Genomic DNA, 22,928 nt, shown 5'->3' with positions numbered 1-22,928 from the left:
ATATGCTATATAAAAGTGCAATTCACTATCCTAACACTCATTTACATAGGATTGCCTACTAATGCTTAGTTACATGTCTTACACTGAGCTTCCCCCCTTAGCAACCCTACTCGGTGGCCATGTTGTTTTCAGCCTGCTATTCCCTTACATTGTAAATTGATGGTTTGCATAAAACCCACGTTTATGGGTTTTAAATATTTTTCTGTTTTTTTTTTTTTTTTTAGCGCAGCCAGTTTGCGCGGCGCTGCGCTACGTTTAAACATTTTTATTTTAATTTTGCATGGAGGTACGTTGCCAGTGGCCACATATTTGGCCATTGGCATGCTTCCTGGAACATATGCAACCTTTATTTGGAGCTGATAAGGCTCCATTGTGCTATTTGCAGAACGGTACTCAGTTGTCAACTGAGTACATTTCTGCAGATAACACGGCTCTTACACGGACAGGTTTGTGCTTCCTGGATCGCAAAATTACCTCATTTGTATGCCTTTCAGCTGCAAGTGAGATAATTTGCATATCCGAGCCCTGTCCGTGTAAGAGCCATTTTAGGAGCTCTCTTACACGCCCCTGCAGGCTGTTCGTGGATCACTCGTCGGACATGATGGCTCCGTGCAAGCCATTGTGAACACAGCCCCATATCTTTCTGTATATTTCACTGGACTGAGAGTAGCACATACTGCATGTTCTGTGTTTGGCTTCCCATCTCTGTACAAATCTTTTGAATTTCTGACTTGGATATTATTAGTTACTATAATAATATCAGGTACTGTCTGTCTTTAGAACAGATATTTCAATGCATTAATCACACTTGTGTTTATTGCATTACTCACACTGGTGCTTACTGTGTTTCTACGTTTGACTATTTCATGGAACTTACAATAACTGTTCACACGTGAGATGCATGTTTTCTTTGAAATGGAACAAATCTCTACACACTCTGCTCCTGAACAGGGTATACTTACATTTCTTCTTTATACTGCTGTTACAATATTCACATCACAATTTTGTACTTTTGCAATATCAGCTGGCATGCCTATCCAAAACATTATATTTGCTGCTCTTTACTTGTATTTTACTATTCCCAAATATGATTCAGACACCATCTCAAGAATCTCTTCTCATAATTGATGGGCGGCTATTACTTTGTCAGCTTTGAGTATTAAGACATGGGCATAGCTTATTTCTTCCTTAAGTGGCAAAATAAAACTGAATTTTATTGTTTTCAGATGGTTTTTGCTTAGACCAACATTTCATTGTCTTTCAATAGCTGTAGTTCTAAGTTAGTGGAAGTACACCTTTGAAATGTGTTTTTAATTTTTTATTAATCCTAAGTGACTTTGGCATCACAAAACAAATGTTTACTTATTTTTAGCTGTTATTTATGGTTCTCTGTTACATAGGCTCTATTCATCACATTTGCTGTATGTAGTCCATTGTTTGGCATGTATTTCTCTTTCAGATCAGGCTTATGTATCTTAAGTAACATATTCAAAGTTCTTGGAGGTGCCTTAGAGAAAAACATTTTGAATATACTTTACAAAGAGTTTGTGGTTTGTTCCACCTGAACTTCTTTACTATGGGAGTATTAAAATAATTCCATACATCCATACACTATTATCAACAATTCCTTTTCAATCTAAGACTATCTCTTCTGTGCATCTGTAAATGCTCATAATCCATAGATAACTGGTCTATACAGAATTACAACTATTAAATCATTCTGACTAGCATCTACTTGCAACACAGCTAGTTTAGATGTTCACAACATTCTGGTACTGGAACACCTGCAATTATTTTTTTTCCTGTTAATAGTTCCAGTCTGAGGCTACATCATGCACAGGTGTCTGAAACATATTAGGTACAACCTTTATACGACACTGCTTCAATCATAAAATGTTCTATAATGTTTGCTAGTCATCTGCCCTTAACATTACATAACTGCTTGGATTATTTTCTGGATCAAGTTTCAGTCCCTGATTTAAGAATATGACCTATGACTATTCAAACTTTCAATTACTTGAGCAGCACCTCTTTGGAACACCTATGGTGCTCATGAAATGCCAAGTCTATGGAACCTATAACTTCTTAACGGCATGTGAAATATACACAGTTTGGAGCTTTATCTGCCAGAAAATCTGATTTGTCTAACAATGAAATGAACACAGAATCTGACATTCTTCAGAACACTTCCTCAATTGTATAGTTAAATAATGCTCCCCTTAATTAATATTCAGATCTTTCTGATCAATACAAATGTAAATCTTGCATTTCTTTACAATGATAACCATACTATTCATCCATTTTATTGCTATAATGGTTTCGTAATAATGTATAAGGCTTTATACATTTTATTTCTTGTTCTGCTTTACTTCTAAGTACTGCTGAATCACTAGCACCATATCAAGTGTTTTTTGTTTTTGTATATTTTCCTAACTTCATAAGTCCATGAACAATCAGCATAATTATGCAGAATATCACCAAAATGATCTACACAGTATCTGAGGGTTCCTATCATGAAACTGAACATTGAGAATGCCGAATACCAGAAGGTTGAACTTGGTAGTTCGAAAGTTGAGAATGTCGAAGCAGCGGAAACCCAAATTCTTTCCCAGGGAAAGAATTCGGTTGGCCATTTCTGCAGCTTCAGCATTTTCAGACTGGGTCAAGGTAATTGTACAAACGGATAGTGACGGACTTTAGGGTTAGGGCAAGGGTCAGGTAAGTGTGTGGTAGTGATGGACTTTAGGGGTAGGGCTGGGTTAAGAATAGTGCATAGATAGTGGTCTATGTTAGGTTTAGTGTAGGTTTTGAAGGTGTTGGTGTGATTGTGTTATGTGTGTGTTTTTTGGAACAGCAAATTTTTTCCCAGGGAAAAAATTTGCTGTTTTGAAGTGTCTATGTTATCCGCATTCAATCTTCCAAATTCAAACTTATGGTGTTTGACACTTTGGAAGTTCGATTTCGTGATACAGACCCGTATCTGAAACATCCTGTTATTCTCTGATTGATTCTAAACAAATGCAGTCTTTGTTTTTACAATGCTGATTAATATATCATCCTAGCTTCTTGTAAGCCATGTTATCAAAATAAGTAAATTCATATATTTAAACAGAACTATTTGAAAAAAGAAGGCACTACTTCAGATTTCTATACTGATGTGTCAGCGATTTGTGAACTAATGGTTCTAAGAGGTGGCCAGAATACGTTAACATTGCAGACACAGTTCTCTCATAAGAATTTCCAGCCCCATTTGTTGGAAAGCGTATTAAGTCAAAATACAACATTTTGTACCTGTGTCTGATTTAAATTCTGCATTCTTTACATTACCTCTCAGTACTGCATTCTGACAGTATGCCTTACATACCTCTCTGGGAAACCTTTTTCATATTTCACAATATCAGGTTCCTTCATTTCAACAGTATCCACAAACAATTTATTTTTCATAGTTTCTAGCAATTATTCTTTATATTCATTTAATGAGCTATTAGGAAGGTATACATTCTTTTCATTTATATTTGGTGTGTTTTTAATACCAGACGTATTATACAGAGCAATCACTTGAATAACTGAAGGATTTAAACATAATTAATGCTCTAGAAGAGCTGGATCAAATATAAAACAAGTATTACAAGAAACTGTGACATTTGCTAAACAGATTATGAGAACACAATTTCAAGTTAAATAAAATCCAGTATAAATCCATGTCCAAAATCCATGGATCCTGTTCTAGCTTTAAAGGAATTGAAGCATGATAAAGGAAAAAAGATCAATAATGTACATCGACTTACACAAGTCAATCAGCATTACAGAGGATTCTAGCAATGATGCAGTATTCTGTAAAATATTTAGCTAATATGACTGAAAATAACTCTTTTCTCTCTTGGCATCTCAGAATGCTAGGATTCTAATGGGGACAAGAGTGTGAAGGTTACAGGATGATATGAAGAAAACCTCCAAAAAGGCAGCAGTTAGATTCTTTTTCTTCTTCCAAGGGGAGTGCATCATTGTAATCATTAGAGGTAATAGTAACTTCAGAAAGTCAATGTTTTCCTATATGACCGGGCCAGGCTTTGTGTCAATAGCTCAAAATCCCAAAAGCTTTAACTGCTAAAATCAACAACAGAGAAACATAAATCAATGTCATATTTGATCCTGTCAAGTGATTACGGAGAGTCTTTTATGCATCCTTTACTTGACATTCGGAAATAAAAATATAAATATATAACCTGTCGGGTACAGTCGCACGTAAAAAAGCAAAAAAGTCAAACAATACAACTTAATGCGACTTGCATGGCAACTGAAAGTAAAACAAACTTTAAAGAAACTTTAAAAAAATCAGTTTATTCAACGACACTACACAGGTAAGTGCTTTCGCACTGAACTAACAAATGCTTCATCAGACAAGCAAAAATTTCAGAGAGTCTCTTAAATACAAATACATGCATACAGAGAGTCAGATTGGAAAGAGTAAGTATAGCTAGACCATATTTTTCTGATTTTCCTGCTCTTGCAATGACCCCTGGTACTGTATCTGGAAATAATAGAACCATTAGATGTGTTTTGACATACTCTAGTGACATTAATATAATTACAGACATCCTTAAAAAGAACTGGGATATTATATGGAGCTGCCCTGATCTTGCTGACATAGCAGACAATGGACTGCAGTTTAGTTTTCGTAATGGCATCTCTCTGAAAAGACAACTCTGCTATAGGAATAATATAGACTGTGTTAACCTGTCTAATTCTTCATGCTCTGATACTTTTCCATGTAGGAACTGCAGAGCATGCCATTATATATATTCTGGCCATACTTTTGAGCACCTGATATTGAAGCATACCATAGATTTTTCTTTTTACACTGACTGTAGAACTGCCAATGTGATTTACTATGCATTTTGCCAAGAATGTTTTGCCTTTAATATAGGTAAAACCAACCGGTGTTTCAAAGATACGATCCTCGAACATTTAGGTGAGATCAGGAATGTGAGAGACACTAATGCACTTGCTGTGCATGTCCAGAAGTCAGGGACACATGATACGTTCAAGTTTTTTTGCCTTGGAGATTGTTAAGCTAGGTGTTAAGTTAAGAACATCACTGAAGCTTGAGAACAGAGTTGGATACTTGAGCTACGATCCTTTAAACCACCAGGTCTAAATGACTCCATGTCCCTGAAACCAGTCCTTAAAATGCACCCTCTCTTACACTGATTTGTATCATGGTTTAGAGAACATTTATGTACATGAAATTATTATTTTTTTTTTTACTTTTTATTTTTCATTTATTATTATTATTATTATTATTATTATTATTATTATACAGTTTATAGAGGGAAGTGTAATAGTCTTAGATCAGTTTTTGTCCTGTGCTGTTTGAATGAATTCTATGAACTCTATGAATAAGAGTACAATGTGTGCTCTATAGTGCTGCTGTTTGAACTACAGTATTGTAGTCTTTGTGATGTCATTGTTAAGAGATGTGTTTTGTATCAGCACTTGCTGATGAGGACCCAGGTGATTTATTGTATCTCTGTTCTTATTTGTCAGTTTGAATATGTATTAGTGAGCTGGGTAGTGATGCTTTTGCAGTTAAGAGACTCTGAAGTTTTTATTTGTCACTTGTTACTTGACAGAGGTTACTGATTCTGAGATATGGTAAAGTCACATAGAGAAATACCTCATTAGCAGCTCACTACCACCTCTCTGAAATGAGCCTTGTGCTGTTAGACCTGACCCCACTAGTGTTCTTCTTACCAGTTCACACAATATAGTAGCATAGGCATTCCCCTTCACACATATACAAGCACACACACAAATGCACACATATCCACAGCTCTACCATACTTACCTGAATAGATACTACCCCTATAGGAGTGAATGGGAGAACAATGTCAAAAGATGAAAATCACTTTTTCTTCTAACGAAAAAATAACTCATCGGGTTGATTTAGTCCAGATTTAGGGGAGAGCACATAACTAATTAGCATTATCCATTCACCTGGACTGCCATATTATCATCAGGCTTCTCCCATGAAAGCACATCCCTCACTATGGCCCCCACTGGGGAAAACCATAGAAGGAGGCTGGTTTCTGAACTGGAAAGCCTTACAAAGATGTGGAAGGCTTTTGGATTGCAGTAGCCCTTTTTGTTGATTTAAATAAGTAATGATTATGAACATTTATGCAGTACAGCATATAATCTGTTGTTTGTGATATCTGACACATGCGGTGGTAATGTAAAGGTATTACGTTTCAGAAAATATCTCTAAAGAACATACATTTGCATTTACAAATTTACTTTTGTAACTTACAAACAGAATTTCCAGTTTTTCACGTTATATTTTCTCCATACTGTTTCCATTATGTTTCTGATTAGTTCCAACTAAAATAAAGAAAAGGCATTAGAAGGAAATACAGACTTTAAACGCTTTTAAACTGATACTGAACTTACACAAAAGGTTCTTAACTTAGCTGAAAAAATCTGTTGTGGTTTGAGATTAGATCTGGTCAATAATCCTATGACAGTAATAAGCATCATTAAAAAAGGGGGAAAACATGTCAGGATTCCAAAGTGCCTTTGAATATTTGCAAACCATACCATATTTCAAGACTCAGCAGCAGATAAAAAAAAATCACTTAAATGGAAATTTGGAAATCCATTTGTCTTCCCATCCAAGCAACAGTCAAAACAATAACAGTCCACGCTGCCAATTATACTGTAAACTAAAATGAACATTCTGATACCAGCAAGAATAATCTAACTTGTTTAATAGCTAGCTAGCTAAAACAGTTTCATTTCATTACTGCAGTTTGTGGCAAGAGTAATAATTAGGACTCCTGCTGTAAGGCGAGCATATCTCCCAAGAAATCAAGTTAGGATGAGTCCCGATATGTGTAATGTGTAAACAGAAGAAAAAAAATATCAGAAGAACAAATTGCACAATATGCCTTGTTTGCAATGAATGCCCTGCTGTTTGCATTGAATTTCTCTTTAACGGCAATATGATTCTTAAGTATAATTTATTTTAATGTGCCCTTTTTGTTATTCTGCTAACATACTTTGTTTAGGAACTTCTCATAAGCAAAGTGTTGAGAAGTCTGCACAAACATCCCATTTTAAGTAAAGATTATTCATATCAGATGCAAGAATGCTGCGACAACAGAAAGAAACAGCTACTGAAAGTAAATTAAACTCAAATAAACACTTTATGTATTCCATCAACAAATCTTGTTATTTATGAATGTACCATAGATCTTCAACACCATCTCAGGCTCTCACTTCTCATTTGAACAACATTTTGTCAGGGGAAGTTTGCCTAGCAGACTTTACAAACAGCTTCCAAGAACAACTTTTCATTTGCAATGTCTCTGTCATCAAGGAGGAAAGTGTCCTCCCTCTCTTCCTCTCCCACTCTTTCACTCTCTCACTCTGTCTTCTCACTGTGCAAGAAGTCCATCAAGGAAGTGGGAAAGGACCAGAACAATAAAAAGCCAAATAAGCATCATCTGTGCTACAGTCTTCAATGGGGAATGAAAGTAGGACAGTATGTCCGTGGAGATCTGAGTCACAGTGGGTTCTTGCATAATAACTGGTATTCATCATGGCAATCTCAGTCATTAGAGCTTTTCTATTCATACTATTATCAGTTATGCAAGAAAGAGTAGTAACATTATATTGGTATGCCCTGCAGAACTGTCTTACCAAAGTCAATCTAAATCCTGAACTGGATATTTGGGCTGTAATGCCAGCTGAGGATGTATAACCTGGATCTGGCACTTGCAACAGGGAATTCTTAAACAGAAACACATTTAAAGCAAGCAACAGTTTGTGCTAGCCTTACCCCATCCTTCCTAACAGAGTGGCTTGTGATATGACCTAGAAGAGGCTGCTACTTATTAGAAGAGAAATTAAAGCAATTAGTTATCACAAGGATGTAGGCAAAGCGGTAACTGACGCCTAGGGCTTACATTGGACAAAGACAGAAACAGTTGTTTAGTTTGCTGCATCTGAGGTGTTGAGCACCCCATTGCCTAACAACTCTTCTGACATCAAGGTGTTGAGGAAAAACTCCTCTCTTTTTAACTTCTCCAAATGTTTAAGTTTCTTACACCGTGACAGGAATGGACTCCTTTCTGAGTCGGTGTATGATTAACATTCATGAAATTAGTATTGCTTTAATTTTTGATGTGTGCCAAGAATGTTCTCAGCACCCACAATGTGCCCAGAACAGCATCCTTCTGTAGTTCATATGGAGTTACATTGACAACATATTTAAGTATGTTCAAAAATTCTTTACTATTAGCCCTGTTGCTCCTACTACTATTAAAACTATCTGTATGTCTTTATTCTGTAGGGCCCTACTTCTGCTAACATATTATTGTTCTTCATGACTTCATGTCTGTCAATATGAAGGACGATACAATTGCAAGCTGTAGCTATTGTCCTTTTTTCTTTGACTAAATCTGGTTTTCTCAGTTCTACTTTTTTAACTGTTGGTAATGGATGATCCCATGTAATCAGAACTTCTTGTTCTTCAGTATTTTTTGTGGGTCACATTTCCAACATTTATTGGTTACCTGTATGTTATAGTGTTTGCACAATCCCCACTGCAACAGTCTTGCCACACAAGTGTGCCTTTCATTATTCAGACCCTCATCTATAAGTATATTGCAATTCAGCAGCAAGATGTTTTCAAGTTCTGTACTACAGGACCTATATCTATCCATGCCTCAACGTAGGGAGACAACCTGCCAATTTGAGGGTTGTCTCAGTGTAAATTCTGATGCTACTTCATTGTTTTTGAAAATAATTGAACTTTCACATACAGAAAGGCCTTCTCCTAGTGTAGCATCAACAAGTCAGCCAGCGGTATAGACAGATGTTCAAAAAACTCTGTACTGGGGAGAAACCTATCAAAAATAATCATCTAATATAAGAATTTTATCTGTAAATGGGTGAAGACTTGAAAAAGAGAAAGTGTCAATGATTTATAGATGAAATTCAGGTCCCAACAAAAAAGCAATTTACTGATAGAAAGTTTGATGTGGCACATCCCTCAGAGAAAGATGCAAATTGTTTCCTGGTCTGTCATCAGTTAACTAATGGAAAGCAAAAACTTACTGCAAATAAATCTTAGCCATTAAATAAGACTGGTCTGCATCTAGCAAATAAAGCAAGAAATGAGGTCAGGGCACTTACAAGTTGGCCACTTCCACTTCAAAGAACAACCAGATCTAGGAGATGGACTTCTTGCTGCCAGTAATAGTTGCAGACAAAACTAGCTATAGTTATCTTCTCAGAATCTATTTATTTATTTTCAGGGATTTCATGCTGAAATGATTCAATCTTCCCTTGTTATGCAATTTGACGTTCCATAGAGTCAAAACTTGCTGAGATACCATCAGAGCAAAGCTGCAAAAATAAAAAATACATTTGAATGTGCCAAAACTCAGGCCACAAAGGGACTACGAGAATCATCCCCGACCTGTCTTTGTCAACCTGTAATTTGAAAACCACATTCAAAATTGGATGAAATTGATTAAGGCATGAATTCATTTGTACGTCAATGAGATGAAAAAATCCTGGTTTGAATGTACAACACTTGGGCTACTTTACATTTCTGGATCTACTGAAAGGATTGGCCTTCGTTCTTCTTGAGTCATTCGGGATCTCTTCCAAACCTGAGTAGAGGAACACTCACAAGGAAGGCTCTGACCTGGATATGCAATCTATGTTCACTAAGGAATTCTGAATTCACTGATCACTGACTTCAAGACATAAATTGTGCTCTGTTACCCCACTCTGAAAAGGGCATGATTCACCAGTACGGAGGATACAAGTAAGAATCCTATACCACTGTTAGGTGATGTAAAACATTACAACTATACAATTGGTCTAGATCAAGTGGTCTTTTCATTTTAAAAGGAGAGAAAATACCTGCTAACCACAGATAATTATTTAAAGGTGTAGAATATGAAAATACAGTGCATTTGTGTAGCCAGCTTCTCTGGGGAAGGGGAGGTGCTGCTGAATGATGTATATGTAGCAGAAGAAAGGATGATTTCCCCTGAAGAGTAACTAGATCCAGACATTTGACTAATTTCCTTTTGACTTAGAGGCATTCAGACAAAGTCGTCCAGGTACACGGGACTCAGTGGACATGGAATGAGGGCTATGGCTACTATTTACTATTTACCATATATGTGGAAGAAACTATCCTGGGTTGAGATTTTGCTAGATCTAAAGTATTAATTTAAGAAACTGTCTCTGAGGTTTATTACAGGCAAATACTGGAAAACCCTTAACATTATCTAAAAATCTGAATGGGTCATCAAACAACTGGTTCTTTCGTAGGGTGATGTAGAAATATTTGGGACCTGTGGAGCCACCACTACTGCGGAAGAGGGCTTTGAGAAGAAGTGACAGTTAAAGAAGGAATCCTTCAAAGCTTTGTCAGTTTCTCATCATATCATAATTCTGGAAAAAGAGTGAAAAAGAGGCAACAACTTATCAGACACTAGGCTATCAACTGATAAGGCATTCTTAAAGAAACCAATGACAGTGGTTTCATTAATGGATTAAGCCCTGATAACAATAGCTAAATATGCTTTCTGTTAACTGGGTTTGCTAATACAGGATAATGACAGAGCTCAGTCACTAGTCAAATCTCCACATAGGAACAGCCAGGTAGTCTCTGAGGGGTATCTACCACCTCAGAAACTTCAGTGGTGGGACAAGAAGGCTGTTCTCAAGATAATGTGCAAGGAGCCATTTAAGTGTAAGAATAAACACTCTTATTGTGCCTTAGGAAAAAAACAAGAAAGCAGGAGATGACAGAGGAAAGGCAAATTTTCTGATTGAGATGTTCTACAACTACCATTGACAGGTTCCTGTAGCAATACTACTAAGATAACTCTAGGTGACAACTACAGAGAGCTACTATTTCATGAGAAGACGATTAGCAGTAGGAAGAAAGAATGATGAGCAAGACCTACTGGTTGTCACTCTGCAGACTATGTGATATGGGCCTACCAAAAAAATAGAGCCATCTTCATAAGAGTAGGTAGCTCATTTCCTTGCTGTCCTTTTATTGAAACAAACATTATGGGTTACAGCAACTTGGCCCATTCCTTGCCAAACACCACTTCCAACAGCAATAATAATACAGGTTTGCCTACCTATATCTCAAGTGGCCATTATATGCAGCAGATACTAAAGGTATGCAACAAACAATACCCTCAGAAATTTGAAGCTGATACTATAAATACAAAATAAAAGACATAGCACACCCAGAATTAGCAGTTGCATGGAGAAGACCCTAAGGCTGGTACATTCCAACAATGTGATACATTACATGTCTTACAAATTTATTTTAAGCTCATAACCAGTTGCTTAGAAGGCTCCCTATTGAAATCACAAGACTCACTGAGTACTAAGATTCCGAAAAAGTGTAGGAGAATATTGAACATTGTTGCTTTCCTTTAAATTGTTTTTGCAGAGTGGCAATTTTAATATATATGGATCTACTACTTTTAATCGAATACCACTTATTCAAAAAAGAATGGTGGACTGCTCAGTTACGCAAAAGTGCACTTATTCGAAAGTGCACTTACGCGAAACTCGGTTCAACGTACCGATAAAAAGATAAAAAAAAACAAAAACAAAACACTTACTAACATTATATTGAGTGGGGTGCTTCGCCACCCACACCCTCCTACTTAAATATACCAACTCTGAGATCGCACTACAGTGGGGACAGGTAAATTCCCTATTCCCCACTGTAGTGTGCCTCGGCACTTCAGTTTCCCTGAACAGTTCGTTGAACAGTGCTTCGCGGAAGTGCACTTTTGCTTAAGTGCACTTCCGTGTAACCGAGGATCCACTGTTCGTTTTTTATATATATATATATATATATATATATAAATATATATATATATATATATATATATATATATATATACACACACACACACACACACACACACAGACACACACACACACACACACACATATATATATATATATATATATATATGGGTATAATCGAAAGACCACTTACCCTAAGATGACTTTACAGAGACAACAACACACGGACAACAAATTTGCCCTTTTTCTCCACTATAGTACGATCGTGGAGTTGATATTTTTAGTTGGGGGGTGTAGGGGGCATAGCCCCCCCACCTCAGTGGGTTTGACATACTGCGGTGTGTTTCTTCTTTTAATTCTGGCCAAGTGTACACTTACCCTGTTAAAAATTTGGTAGTGTGACCGTTCGGTAACTTAATAGTTTGGTGTTGTTGTCTCAATAAAATCATCTTTGGGTAAGTGGTCTTTTGATTATTAGAAGTAGATCCACATACACACACACACACACACATATATATATATATATATATATATATATATCTGTATGGGTCCCCTTCAGTCGATCGAACGCTTACAAGTTCAAACCACATATGGCCGAGACCATATGTCCGAACTTGTAAAAGTTCGATCGTACTGAATTGAGAATTGAAATGTCCGTACAGAGCAGAAAGGGAAGATTTCCCATTTCCACAATGTAGTGTGATCTCAGAGTTGGTATATTTAAGTAAGGAGGGTGGGGGGGGGGGCGCAGAGGGGAATAGCCCCCCTGCTACAGGCTATTAGTTTTGTGTTTTATGTGTTTTTATTTCAGTGTTCGAACTTTTACAAGTTCTTACATATGGTCTCGGCCATATGTGGTTCGAACTTGTAAAAGTTTGATCTACCGAAGTAGATATATATATATATATATATATATATATATATATATACACACACACACACACACACACACATATATATATATATATATATATATATATATAGATCTCGGACTTTTGAACGTAAGTTCAAAAGCCCGAATCCATTACCACCGAACACACTTTAACTAAAGTGCTTTCATCAAAAAAGCACTTTCGTTAAAGTATGTTAAAAAAAATAAAAAATAAATCCAAAAACACGGAAGCAGTCCACCAGCAATGACCAACTCACTTTATTACAGGTACAAGAAACAAATCACTGCAAAACGTAAACGCTGTTAACATCCACAAATGCGTTTTCGTCTCCACAAACATGTAAGACTTCTTCAGACTAACAAGTAATGTTTAAAAGCACCTAATATACTCACATGTGGTCTGCACCAACCAATAAAGTTCATTAGATGAATAATTAACATTGAAAACATCTGCTTACAAGGCTCATTTAAAATTGCTAAAACACACTTCAATATTCAACTTTAAAAAACACCATTCCTCATTAATTTAAAATTCATAATCACTCAATAAATTATTTAAAACACATTAAATACATAAATACAAATATTTATAAAAACTACTAAATATTTGTTCATTTAAAACCCTTTCTACTTTTTGTTTCCTAAAAATTCATTCCTAGCCTACTAGCACCATCTGCTGTTCCTAAAGAGCAATTGCTGATAAAATTAAATCTTGGCTGCTCTTAATTTTAACACTGAAGTTAAAGAAATATGGTCATTAAGCCCTGGGGAATTGGTTGCATCTAATAAAATCTGCCACCAGAGCTCTTTAAATTCTAACTTTTCTTCCCAAAGGCCTCCTCTTATTTCTTTTTTAACCTGTTCCAATACAAAGAAGGTGAATCTAGCATTATTGCAATCTAGCGTGTGTTTGAACAGAGCATTTGTTTCTTTTTCTTAGATATCTCATAAATATGCTCGTAAATTCTCTTCTTTAATGCTCTCTCCGTCTTCCCCACATAATATGACTTACATTCCAAACACGTAGCTAAATACACCACTCCTTGTGTCACAATTAAAATATCCAGAGGCAGTAATATTAATGTCCCTTGTTGGCACCCATATTTCCATTCTGTTACTAATATGTGGGCACTGATTACAGTGTCCACATTGATATGTTCCATATTTTCTATTTTTGTCATATAGTAACATTTTCATAGAAATTTCATTGTTGTTACTTACTTTGTTATTTTCCAACAAATTTTTAATACTTCTACCATTTTTATACACAACCTTAGGCATCTCTTTCTTATTATTCAGAATGTCAGTGAATGAAACAAAATTGCTCCATTCTTTCTGGAAAATCTTTCTTACTTTGATATTCAAATTATTAAACTCCATCACCAACGCTGAATTATACTGTCCATCATTAACTACATTGGTTTTATTATAGTTAATAAAAGATGGCAAATTATCATTATTTACAGTTAATTCTATACCTTTTATAGGTTTGTATTTACCTGGTCTATTTTCCTCTACCTCTTTTCTAGTTCTAGAAACAAATTCAGATGGATAGCCCCTGGCTAAAAACATTCCCTCCAGTGTGTTACATTCCTTAATGAAATCATCATCTTTACTAGTCATACGACACCCCCTCACAAATTGTCCCTTGACAATATTCTTTTTACAATGCGGGGGGTGTGCGCTAGTGAAATGTAAATAGGAATTACAGAAGGTGTTTTTTCTAAAAACCTTGGTTTCAAAGTCCCTATTGTTCACGTTCTTATATATTTCAACGTCCAAATATTGTAACCTATCTGTGGACGTGGTATACGTGAATTTTAAGAAATTGGTAGTGTTCTGTAGATAATTCATGAATTCCAAAAATTTCTCACTACCCCCAGTCCAAAAAATAACTATATCATCTAAAAACCGCCTGTAAAGAGTCCAATATTGTGTGTATCCTGAATTATGGACAAAATTGGACTCCCAAGCTGCTAACACAATGTTAGCATATGTGGGTGCGCAGGCCGCACCCATTGCTACTCCACTAATTTGCTGGTAATACTCATCATTGAAAACCATAAAGTTGTTCCTTAGTACAACGTCAACCAATGCTACCACTGCATTCTTCTCCAAATGTGACAATTTTTTGTCAAGAAAAATCATATCCTCAAATAACCTCATGCCTTCATGGTGGGGTATGCATGAAAATAAATCAATGACATCAATTGTCACAAAAATTAGATCATTTGAAAATAACTCAGACTTAATGTCCCTCAATAGGTCCCAAGAATCCTTCAGAATGTATTTATTCATGGCCCAAATATGCTTTGCTGTTATATCCACATATTTGGCCAAGCTGGTAGTCTTGGAACCGTCCGCTGAAACTATCGGTCTTAACGGTGGGTCACTAACATTCTTATGTACCTTTGGTATCCCAAAAATAATGGGTATCCTTGGTTTAGGTACATACAAAAACTGATGTAATTTGACATCTATTATGCCTTCCAGTAGCAAGTTGTCTAAAATATTATCTATTTTTTGGTAAGCTAGTTGTACTTCATTTAAGGAAACTATTCTATATTTATTACCATCACCTAAGATCGTATTCATTTTACCATCATAAATAATGTTTTCCATTATAACCACTCCTCCCCCTTTGTCAGGTTTCATGACCCTGACTTGATTATTAAACCTTAACTCATTCAATGTTTTATATTCTTCTTTTGTGATATTATGTTCTTTCTCCACAAACTTAAATTCTTCTCTAATTTTCTTCTCTAATATCTGGTCAAGGTTTCTAATCTGGGGGTGATATGGGGGATTATATATACTTTTCCTGATGAGCATATTTTCCTGGCGGCCTGCATCCAACACCCTAGGGGGTAGTGTGACACGAAGATTCACTTTCCTTAGGAACAACTTCATATCTATTAACGACTGAACCAGGTCACCTGTCATATTAGGAATGAATTTGAATCCTTTACTTAAAATATCAAAATGTGTTTTATTAATGCAAATATTACTGAAATTATAAATAGAAAAATTATCAAGTGAATATGTAGTTCCTGTGTGTAGGATACCTGTACTTAACTTATCCTCCACTAATAAACTAGTATCAGGGCTCATTTGTTGTGTCAAAATTTCCGTCTCCTCAGGGGAAAAAATGTGGGTGGGTCCAAGGGTATTAATAACTGTATTTAATATCTCCCTCTCCCCCTTCTCCCTCCCCTCCATTGAAAATTTTGATACCTATTGTCATTTACATGGTGCTTTGTTCCATTTAATGGTGGAAATTCAGTATCGTAATTAATCCACCCTTCTTCTTCCTCAGGAATATTACTAGAATCATACCTAATGTTACTCTTCTTATAGCCTACTCTGCTATTGTGTTCCCATTTTATAGCAGGTGGCTTAGGGTAACTAACATCATTCTGGTATTCCTCAATATCTCTCCTTAATTTCTTAACTTTTCTTTGTTCTAAAACGGAACATTTAGCATCCACTTCTGAGCCCATATTTAAATATTTTTCTTTTTCTTTTTTAACTTCAAACAGCATATCCTTTTTAATGAAATAAAAACACAAAATCTACTTGAATGCAGGGGGGAAAGTCCCCCACACCCCCCTACTTTAATATTCTCACTCCAAGGTCGCACTACAATGGGAAAAGGGAATTTTCCCTTACCGCACCATAGTACAACTGGAACAAGCAGCATACTTACGCAAAAGTGCTGCTTCGGTGAATAGCACTTTCGCACAAGTATGCTCACCAAATTGGGATTTGGTGAAAGATGCAGCCGAGCATCTGTACGGATCCCATATATATATATATATATATATATATATATATATATATATATATATATATATATATATCTGTGTGTGTGTGTGTGTGTGTGTGTATATATATATATATACACACACACACATACAACAACTCTCACTATACCTCAGAGAAGTGGCATTCTTGGACTTAATATACGTAAGCCCAGATTTTCTGCTTTTTGGGCTCTGAGATTTCATATGTTTACCACTGAAAAACTCCATCTCTCAGACAAATGCAAAAGATGTGGGACTTTTATGAAGCACGTGAAAGAAGTATGAAACTTACTATGCTTCTAAATGAGTGACAACAGAGCCAAGATACCATTTTATTATCTGTAAAGCATCTACAGTTGTATATTTCAACACCCATCCTTTAGATATTCTTAGAATCGTACAAAACTCAAACGAAAGGGTTAGGGGACAATGACTACAAAAAGAAAAACACAAGGAAAAAGGAAATAGAAGACAGAGACGGAAGGAAGCCAAAATCAAAAAGGCAGAAAGGAAGTCAATCTTCTTTATTTTATTTTATTTTATACTTTGTTAATGAGGTAGAGCACTGATCCAGATGGATAATTTTCAGAATCAGCCCATAAGAGTAATACAATATATAAGGAAAAAAACAAACAAACATATATCACTGAAAAATAAGGGGTTCATGTTGAGACTTTGTATTACTGGGCCTTCAGCATCACAAATAATCTTTAGTTCTTAGCACTCAGCATTCCCAGAATTATGTCCAACAATCACGTTGCCTAAAAGAAACGAGTTGGTCCAGTCTCTCCTGCTTCCTTGGTTTCATCTTCCTACACTAGCCTAGATTCCCGTAGGTAAAATTATCGTCAGAGTGCTATCTTTAAACCTTTAATATTACCGGTTTGCTTTAACTGTAAAACCATGCTACATAGAGGCTATTGAAAGATTTTGTATTATTTATTTATTTATTTATTTATTTATTGATTGATTTTGGTATCTAAGTAGGGGGTCTGGACCTCATACCAAAGGGCTTTTGCAAATTTCAACATATTGTTACAGTTCTGTAATACAGCACTTTGAAGATAGAAAATATACAGATATACAGCTATGCATATATACAGATTTTTGCCCCATGTCTTTGATAGATGGAGGCTGACAGTAATGACCAAACTAACATACCCCCCACATAACCTCTAGAAACTTTTAACATATCACCTCCTAATAAACGCCCATAATACATTGGCACACAACTGGGTTGTATTGCACAGCTAGGCTTATAAAGGCCCTGATGGTCATTAGCCTAGGATATAACTATGAATCTATGAACAGAGAAAATATATTTGCCATAAGGCAGTACATTTCCAGCAAGCAGAATATTTACAAGTCATTGCTGATATGCAATGCATAAAGTGTTATGAAGATTTAAAAACTATCAGAAATAACTGACAACAGAGTGATCACTTGCCTACCGTATTTGGTAGCATAAGTAGTTATTGCACAATTTACAAATGTATGAATGTCCAAGTAGATTGGTCAAAGTAGGAACTAAGGTGGTCTGTTTATTGCTTGTCTGAGCTATCTGCTTGGTCTTATGTCTAGCCTTTTTCAAAGTATTGGCATTTGTATTTCTTATGAAAAGATTTGAGTAGCTGCTTCTCGAGTGTGTTTAACTCCTGCTGTTTCTTAAAGTTTATATGATGGGGAAACAAAACACTGATACTTAATATCTTTCTAGCTGTACTAAACAGAGCTGAAGTGTTCACATACCAAATATTTATATTGCCATAACATTACATTTCTGTGCTTATATCAATAACAAGCAACACAAACAAAAGTGCTTAGCCTCATACAGAAGCTTAGAACTGGATGAAGAAAAATGCTTTTGCCTGTATTTACACAGCTTGAGGAGTTACTAAATTATTGTCAATTGTTTACAAAACATTGCAAAAATTAATATATACTATGCTTATTATGACTTATAAAATTAAATTTTAAGATCAGAAATCTTATAAATGTACTACTGTAAAGATTGATCTGTGCTGAACAGTTTGGTTTTTACACTTAGTAACACTTCTAGATTCTAGTTTCTGACTTGGTTTTGTAAAAAGGCTTTAGTATGCACCCATTAGAAATTGGAGTGTATCCTCTCAGTGCTCCAATGGAGGCAATTAGTTAATGAAACGGATTCTCATCAGGTCACTGATCATAACCAGCTTTGTGATGTGGATGCCAAGAAATTCATCTCGAGAGTAAAGCTTGAGAAGTGCACCTTGGCATCCTTGTCACAAACACAAAAGAGTGTTATGACTGAAGACCCGATCATAATTTTTTGTACTGCATGGATCTTTGAAAGACAGTAAAGCACTTCGAGAGCTCTGTCAATGAGAAAGCAGCATCTCTCTCAACAGCTATGCTTAAGAATTCTGGACATATCAAAAAGAAATTGGTTATGTATTGCTTTTGTTGACTAGGAAAGTCCGACTGGGTGAAAGCCCTTTTTCAGTGGAGGCCATGGCAGAAAAGCTTTGTAAGATACAGAGAAAAGTAACATACATAGTGCAATGAACTGTATGAGCATACAGTAATGAGAAAAAAATGACTGTAATAGAATACACTAGTGAGAAAACAAAAACATTGACAAGCTGCATCTGAACAGTCAGCATACACATTTATGTATGTTGACCACACATACTGGAGGACAAAGGATCAAAATCAGGAACAATTTTAAAATATTGCTCAATTCACTTAAAAAAAGTTAGAACAACAGGTTTTGCATTAACATGTATCTTCTGAACAATAAGAAGTATGAAACTCTAATGCTTGGCCAGTACTGTCACATGTATCTTCCGAACAATAAGAAGTACTGTCATCCTCAGTGATTTACCTGAAAATCAAAAAAAGTATGAGGGACAGGGCAAAACTAAGAAGCAAAATAAGGGATACTATAAAAAAATCATGGACAGTTGAGAGATACAGCAAGCAGAAAACAAAGTGCTACTCTGGCAAAAGGTAAAGCAGCTTCTAACAGCTGTTAGACACTTCATTCTGCCACAATTTCTGTTTATAAGTGTGTTGGAATGACTTTCTAAATGTTTTTAAAAATTACCTTCTGCAGCTAGCTGTTGTTTGCTGGCTGGCACTATCAGTTGTTAGCCCCTACCACAAGACTTATACTTAACAGTGCTTTGGGTGCTCTAAGCAATATTTTGTTACGGACCACTGTCAGGACGGGGTATCATGTTAGTAAGGCACTTATGTTTATCTTTTTCCTGATTTTGGAGCATAATCACTGTGTTCTATGCACTACAACATTCTTTCAAGCACTATTTATATTAAAATGTTTAAGGAGAACTTGCCTCAAGCTATCAAAAAGTTATATAAGAAGCATCTCCTATGAAGATTTTATAGTGGAATTTATAACGATTGAACAATTCATTATAATCTGGTCTGTCACATTCATGTTTAAGATTTGGAGCTAAAAACAAACTAATTTGTTTACCAGTGAGTTTAGCAATACAGAGGGAAAATACTGTATTGAGCACACACTACATCCACTTCCCTCAAGTAGTTAGATCCATCTAACAGGACTGTTCCTGAAAACACATCTGTAGGGCTGTTTGTTCATTCAGACCTAGTGGCAGAAAGCAGAGAATTGAATTTCTTCTCTGGTGGGATTCCCTGAAAACATAAATTATCAGAACTAGATTACCTCTCAATTTAAAAGGTTTCTTGACAATAACAAAAGAATAGTATGCAATGTGAGCACAGGCTTGACAGCAAACAGAACAAAATGCTACACAGTCTGTGCAAAATATTACGCATTCTGAGCACAGGTAGTAAAAGACTCACAAATAATACTGGAATCAATGCCTACCTACACAATTTCCCTTATCTGATAAAGGGGCATTACCTTGGGGCTATATCATTTTATTGAATTGCTATTCAGCGAATAGCAATTCATCAAACCCCTACTTAGTGAACGGCATTTCAGCGAACAATGACAGCTTTTGTATGGTAAGGAAGCTCTTGGACAACACCATAAGTTTGCCCTTTTCTCCACCGTAGTGCGATCTTGAAGTTGGTATATATAGTTAGGGGGTATGGAGGTGAAGCCCCCTCACTTGGGTGGGTTTGATTTTATGCAGTTTCTGTTCTGGTGTGCCTATGGTGAAGTGCTTCTTTACCCTGGGAAAGATTTTGTCATTTGCTGAATTGCTGTTCGCTAAATAGGGGTTCAATGAATCGCTATTCGCTGAATAGCAATTCGATAAAATGACACAGACCCCATTACCTAAGTGATTCTAAGCTAGCCCGTTATGCCTATCATGCTTTTTCTTGTAGGTTGTACTACCCCATTTTTTTTTTAATAACATAACTGATGTAAGGGCAAAATGAAGCAGGTGCGAGGGATAAGTTCAGCTTTTCTTTCCTCATCTATTTGTGTTATATCTATTATATGGTTAACTTGTGTTGATTTGCTGCTTTACAAAATCAGTTAAAAGAAGGAACATGACAATTAGGCAGACCCCCAAATTAATTACTGGCACACAAATAGTGCCAACAGGATTATGGCAAGCTTTCTGATATCAGAATAGCAAGACATTCCCATTACCAGGCAAAAACTGTCATAGTCAGAAGGTCCCCTTTTAAAGCCACAAATAAAATCATCACTCAGTAGTACCACAATCTAAGTGACTTTCAAACACTCTTGATGGGTACAATCATTCCACTCTCCAAAACCCACCATCTAAGTGAGCTGTTCCCAAAAAACACTATACACACAAGAAGTATAAGAAAGAGCTGTCCAGTTCATAATTAATGGGCCTTCCTAATTCTTGAATGAAGCAGACCCATGGACGAATTCAGAGGCAGTGAGAAAAAAAGTCCAACATTCTGAAGAAAAAAGGAGTAAGTGGCTCCTAGTGACTGCACTCTTTTCTCCAGACTGATGTGTATCAATATACTTACCACATGTTCACATTTTAACAAGCTTGAGTCACTTTCATTTATTAATATTACTGATATGGTTATACAAGTTTCTGTCTGGTTCTTCTAATATATAACCTCTGGAAGTACATTAATTTTAAAAGTTCGTATAACATTGATCACTGGTATATCAGGCACAATAATAAAAAAAAAAAAAAAAAAAACATGTCAGGATATTTTATATATTCATTACACACTTTAGAAGCTTGATTTTCAACTCCAGCAGCCAAAAATACAGTCTACCATAACAGTGCTATAGCAAACAAAACTGACTCATGTTCCTCTAATGTTGAGACAGTATCAGTATAAACTCTTCAAACTCAATCCATCAGAGTAAAACACTTTCCTATAATTAAAATAAAATACATCAATGCTGACTGGTCAAATCAACTGACAGAAATACATTACCATTATGGAATTCAGATCATATAGAAATCACTCTCTCTTTATATATACTCTCACACATACATACATATTATGTATTGTAACCATCTGAAATGCCGGTATTAGTTAGTGTGAGTCCTGGAATAGCAAACCCAAAGACAATTGTTGCATAACGGTACAAAATATACCAAACCTACAGACATAGCCAACATCCTAGCAGACAGATTCAGCGCAAACTTCTCCCTCACTTCCCCCCAAAGGAACAAATGCTTATCCCAACTGAATGTAACCTCCCTGACATCACAAATGCACAGGTGAAAGCTGCCCTCTCAAAAGCAAAAAACACAGCATCTATGGGACTGGACGGTGTCCCAGGCTGTGTCTTACACGAGCTCCAAGAAGAACTGAACCCTCACATTAAGTCACTGTTCAAACTTAGCCTTACTACAGGATATGTACCCAAAGAATGGTGTACAGCTACAGTGGTCCCACTCCACAAAGGTGGTGCCACAACAGACCCCGAGAACTATCGCCCCATAAGCCTGACTAGTCTGGTCTGTAAAGCTATGGAGCATATTATCATGGAACTCATAAACAAAGACATTGGGAGCCTCCAGACACTGGACCCTACCCAATTCGGCTTTGTTAAGGACAGATCTTGCCTCTTAAACCTAGTTGATTTCTTTGAAACAGTTACCAAAGCCACAGATGAGGGCAAGGTAGTCCACACAGCCTACCTGGACCTCGCAAAAGCCTTCGACACAATACCCCACTCGGGCATCATAAATAAGCTTACCAGCTTAAATATCAACCCCTATATCACAAGATGGGTTGCAAACTGGCTCAGAGATAGAACCCACATGGTCAGAATCGCAGGTGCCATGTCCGAATCCAAACCAGTTACAAGTGGCGTCCCACAGGGCTCAGTTCTGGGACCTCTCTAGTTCGCTATATACTTCTCTGAGGTTCAGGCTAACACGGGGGGATTACGGCTTACAAAGTTTGCAGATGACTGC

The 22,928-nt window shown here is 36.3% G+C and overlaps 1 protein-coding gene across 1 annotated transcript in view; it reads right to left on the bottom strand.

Moving 5' to 3' along the window:
* Nucleotides 1-22,928, bottom strand: part of LOC122815037 (gamma-secretase activating protein) — a 1,452,063-nt gene that overhangs the window by 444,699 nt on the left and 984,436 nt on the right. The window contains exon 16 of the mRNA XM_044087286.1: nt 6,311-6,381. Coding sequence (XP_043943221.1) covers nt 6,311-6,381 — 71 coding nt within the window. The remainder of the gene's footprint in view (nt 1-6,310; nt 6,382-22,928) is intronic.

Source organism: Protopterus annectens, chromosome 11.part0 (genome assembly GCF_019279795.1).
Source record: "Protopterus annectens isolate FY-2018-M chromosome 11.part0, PAN1.0, whole genome shotgun sequence".
NCBI classification, from domain to species: domain Eukaryota; kingdom Metazoa; phylum Chordata; order Ceratodontiformes; family Protopteridae; genus Protopterus; species Protopterus annectens.
The sequence above is the reverse complement of the archived record's forward strand: the minus strand, read 5'-3'. Positions and strand labels throughout refer to the sequence as shown.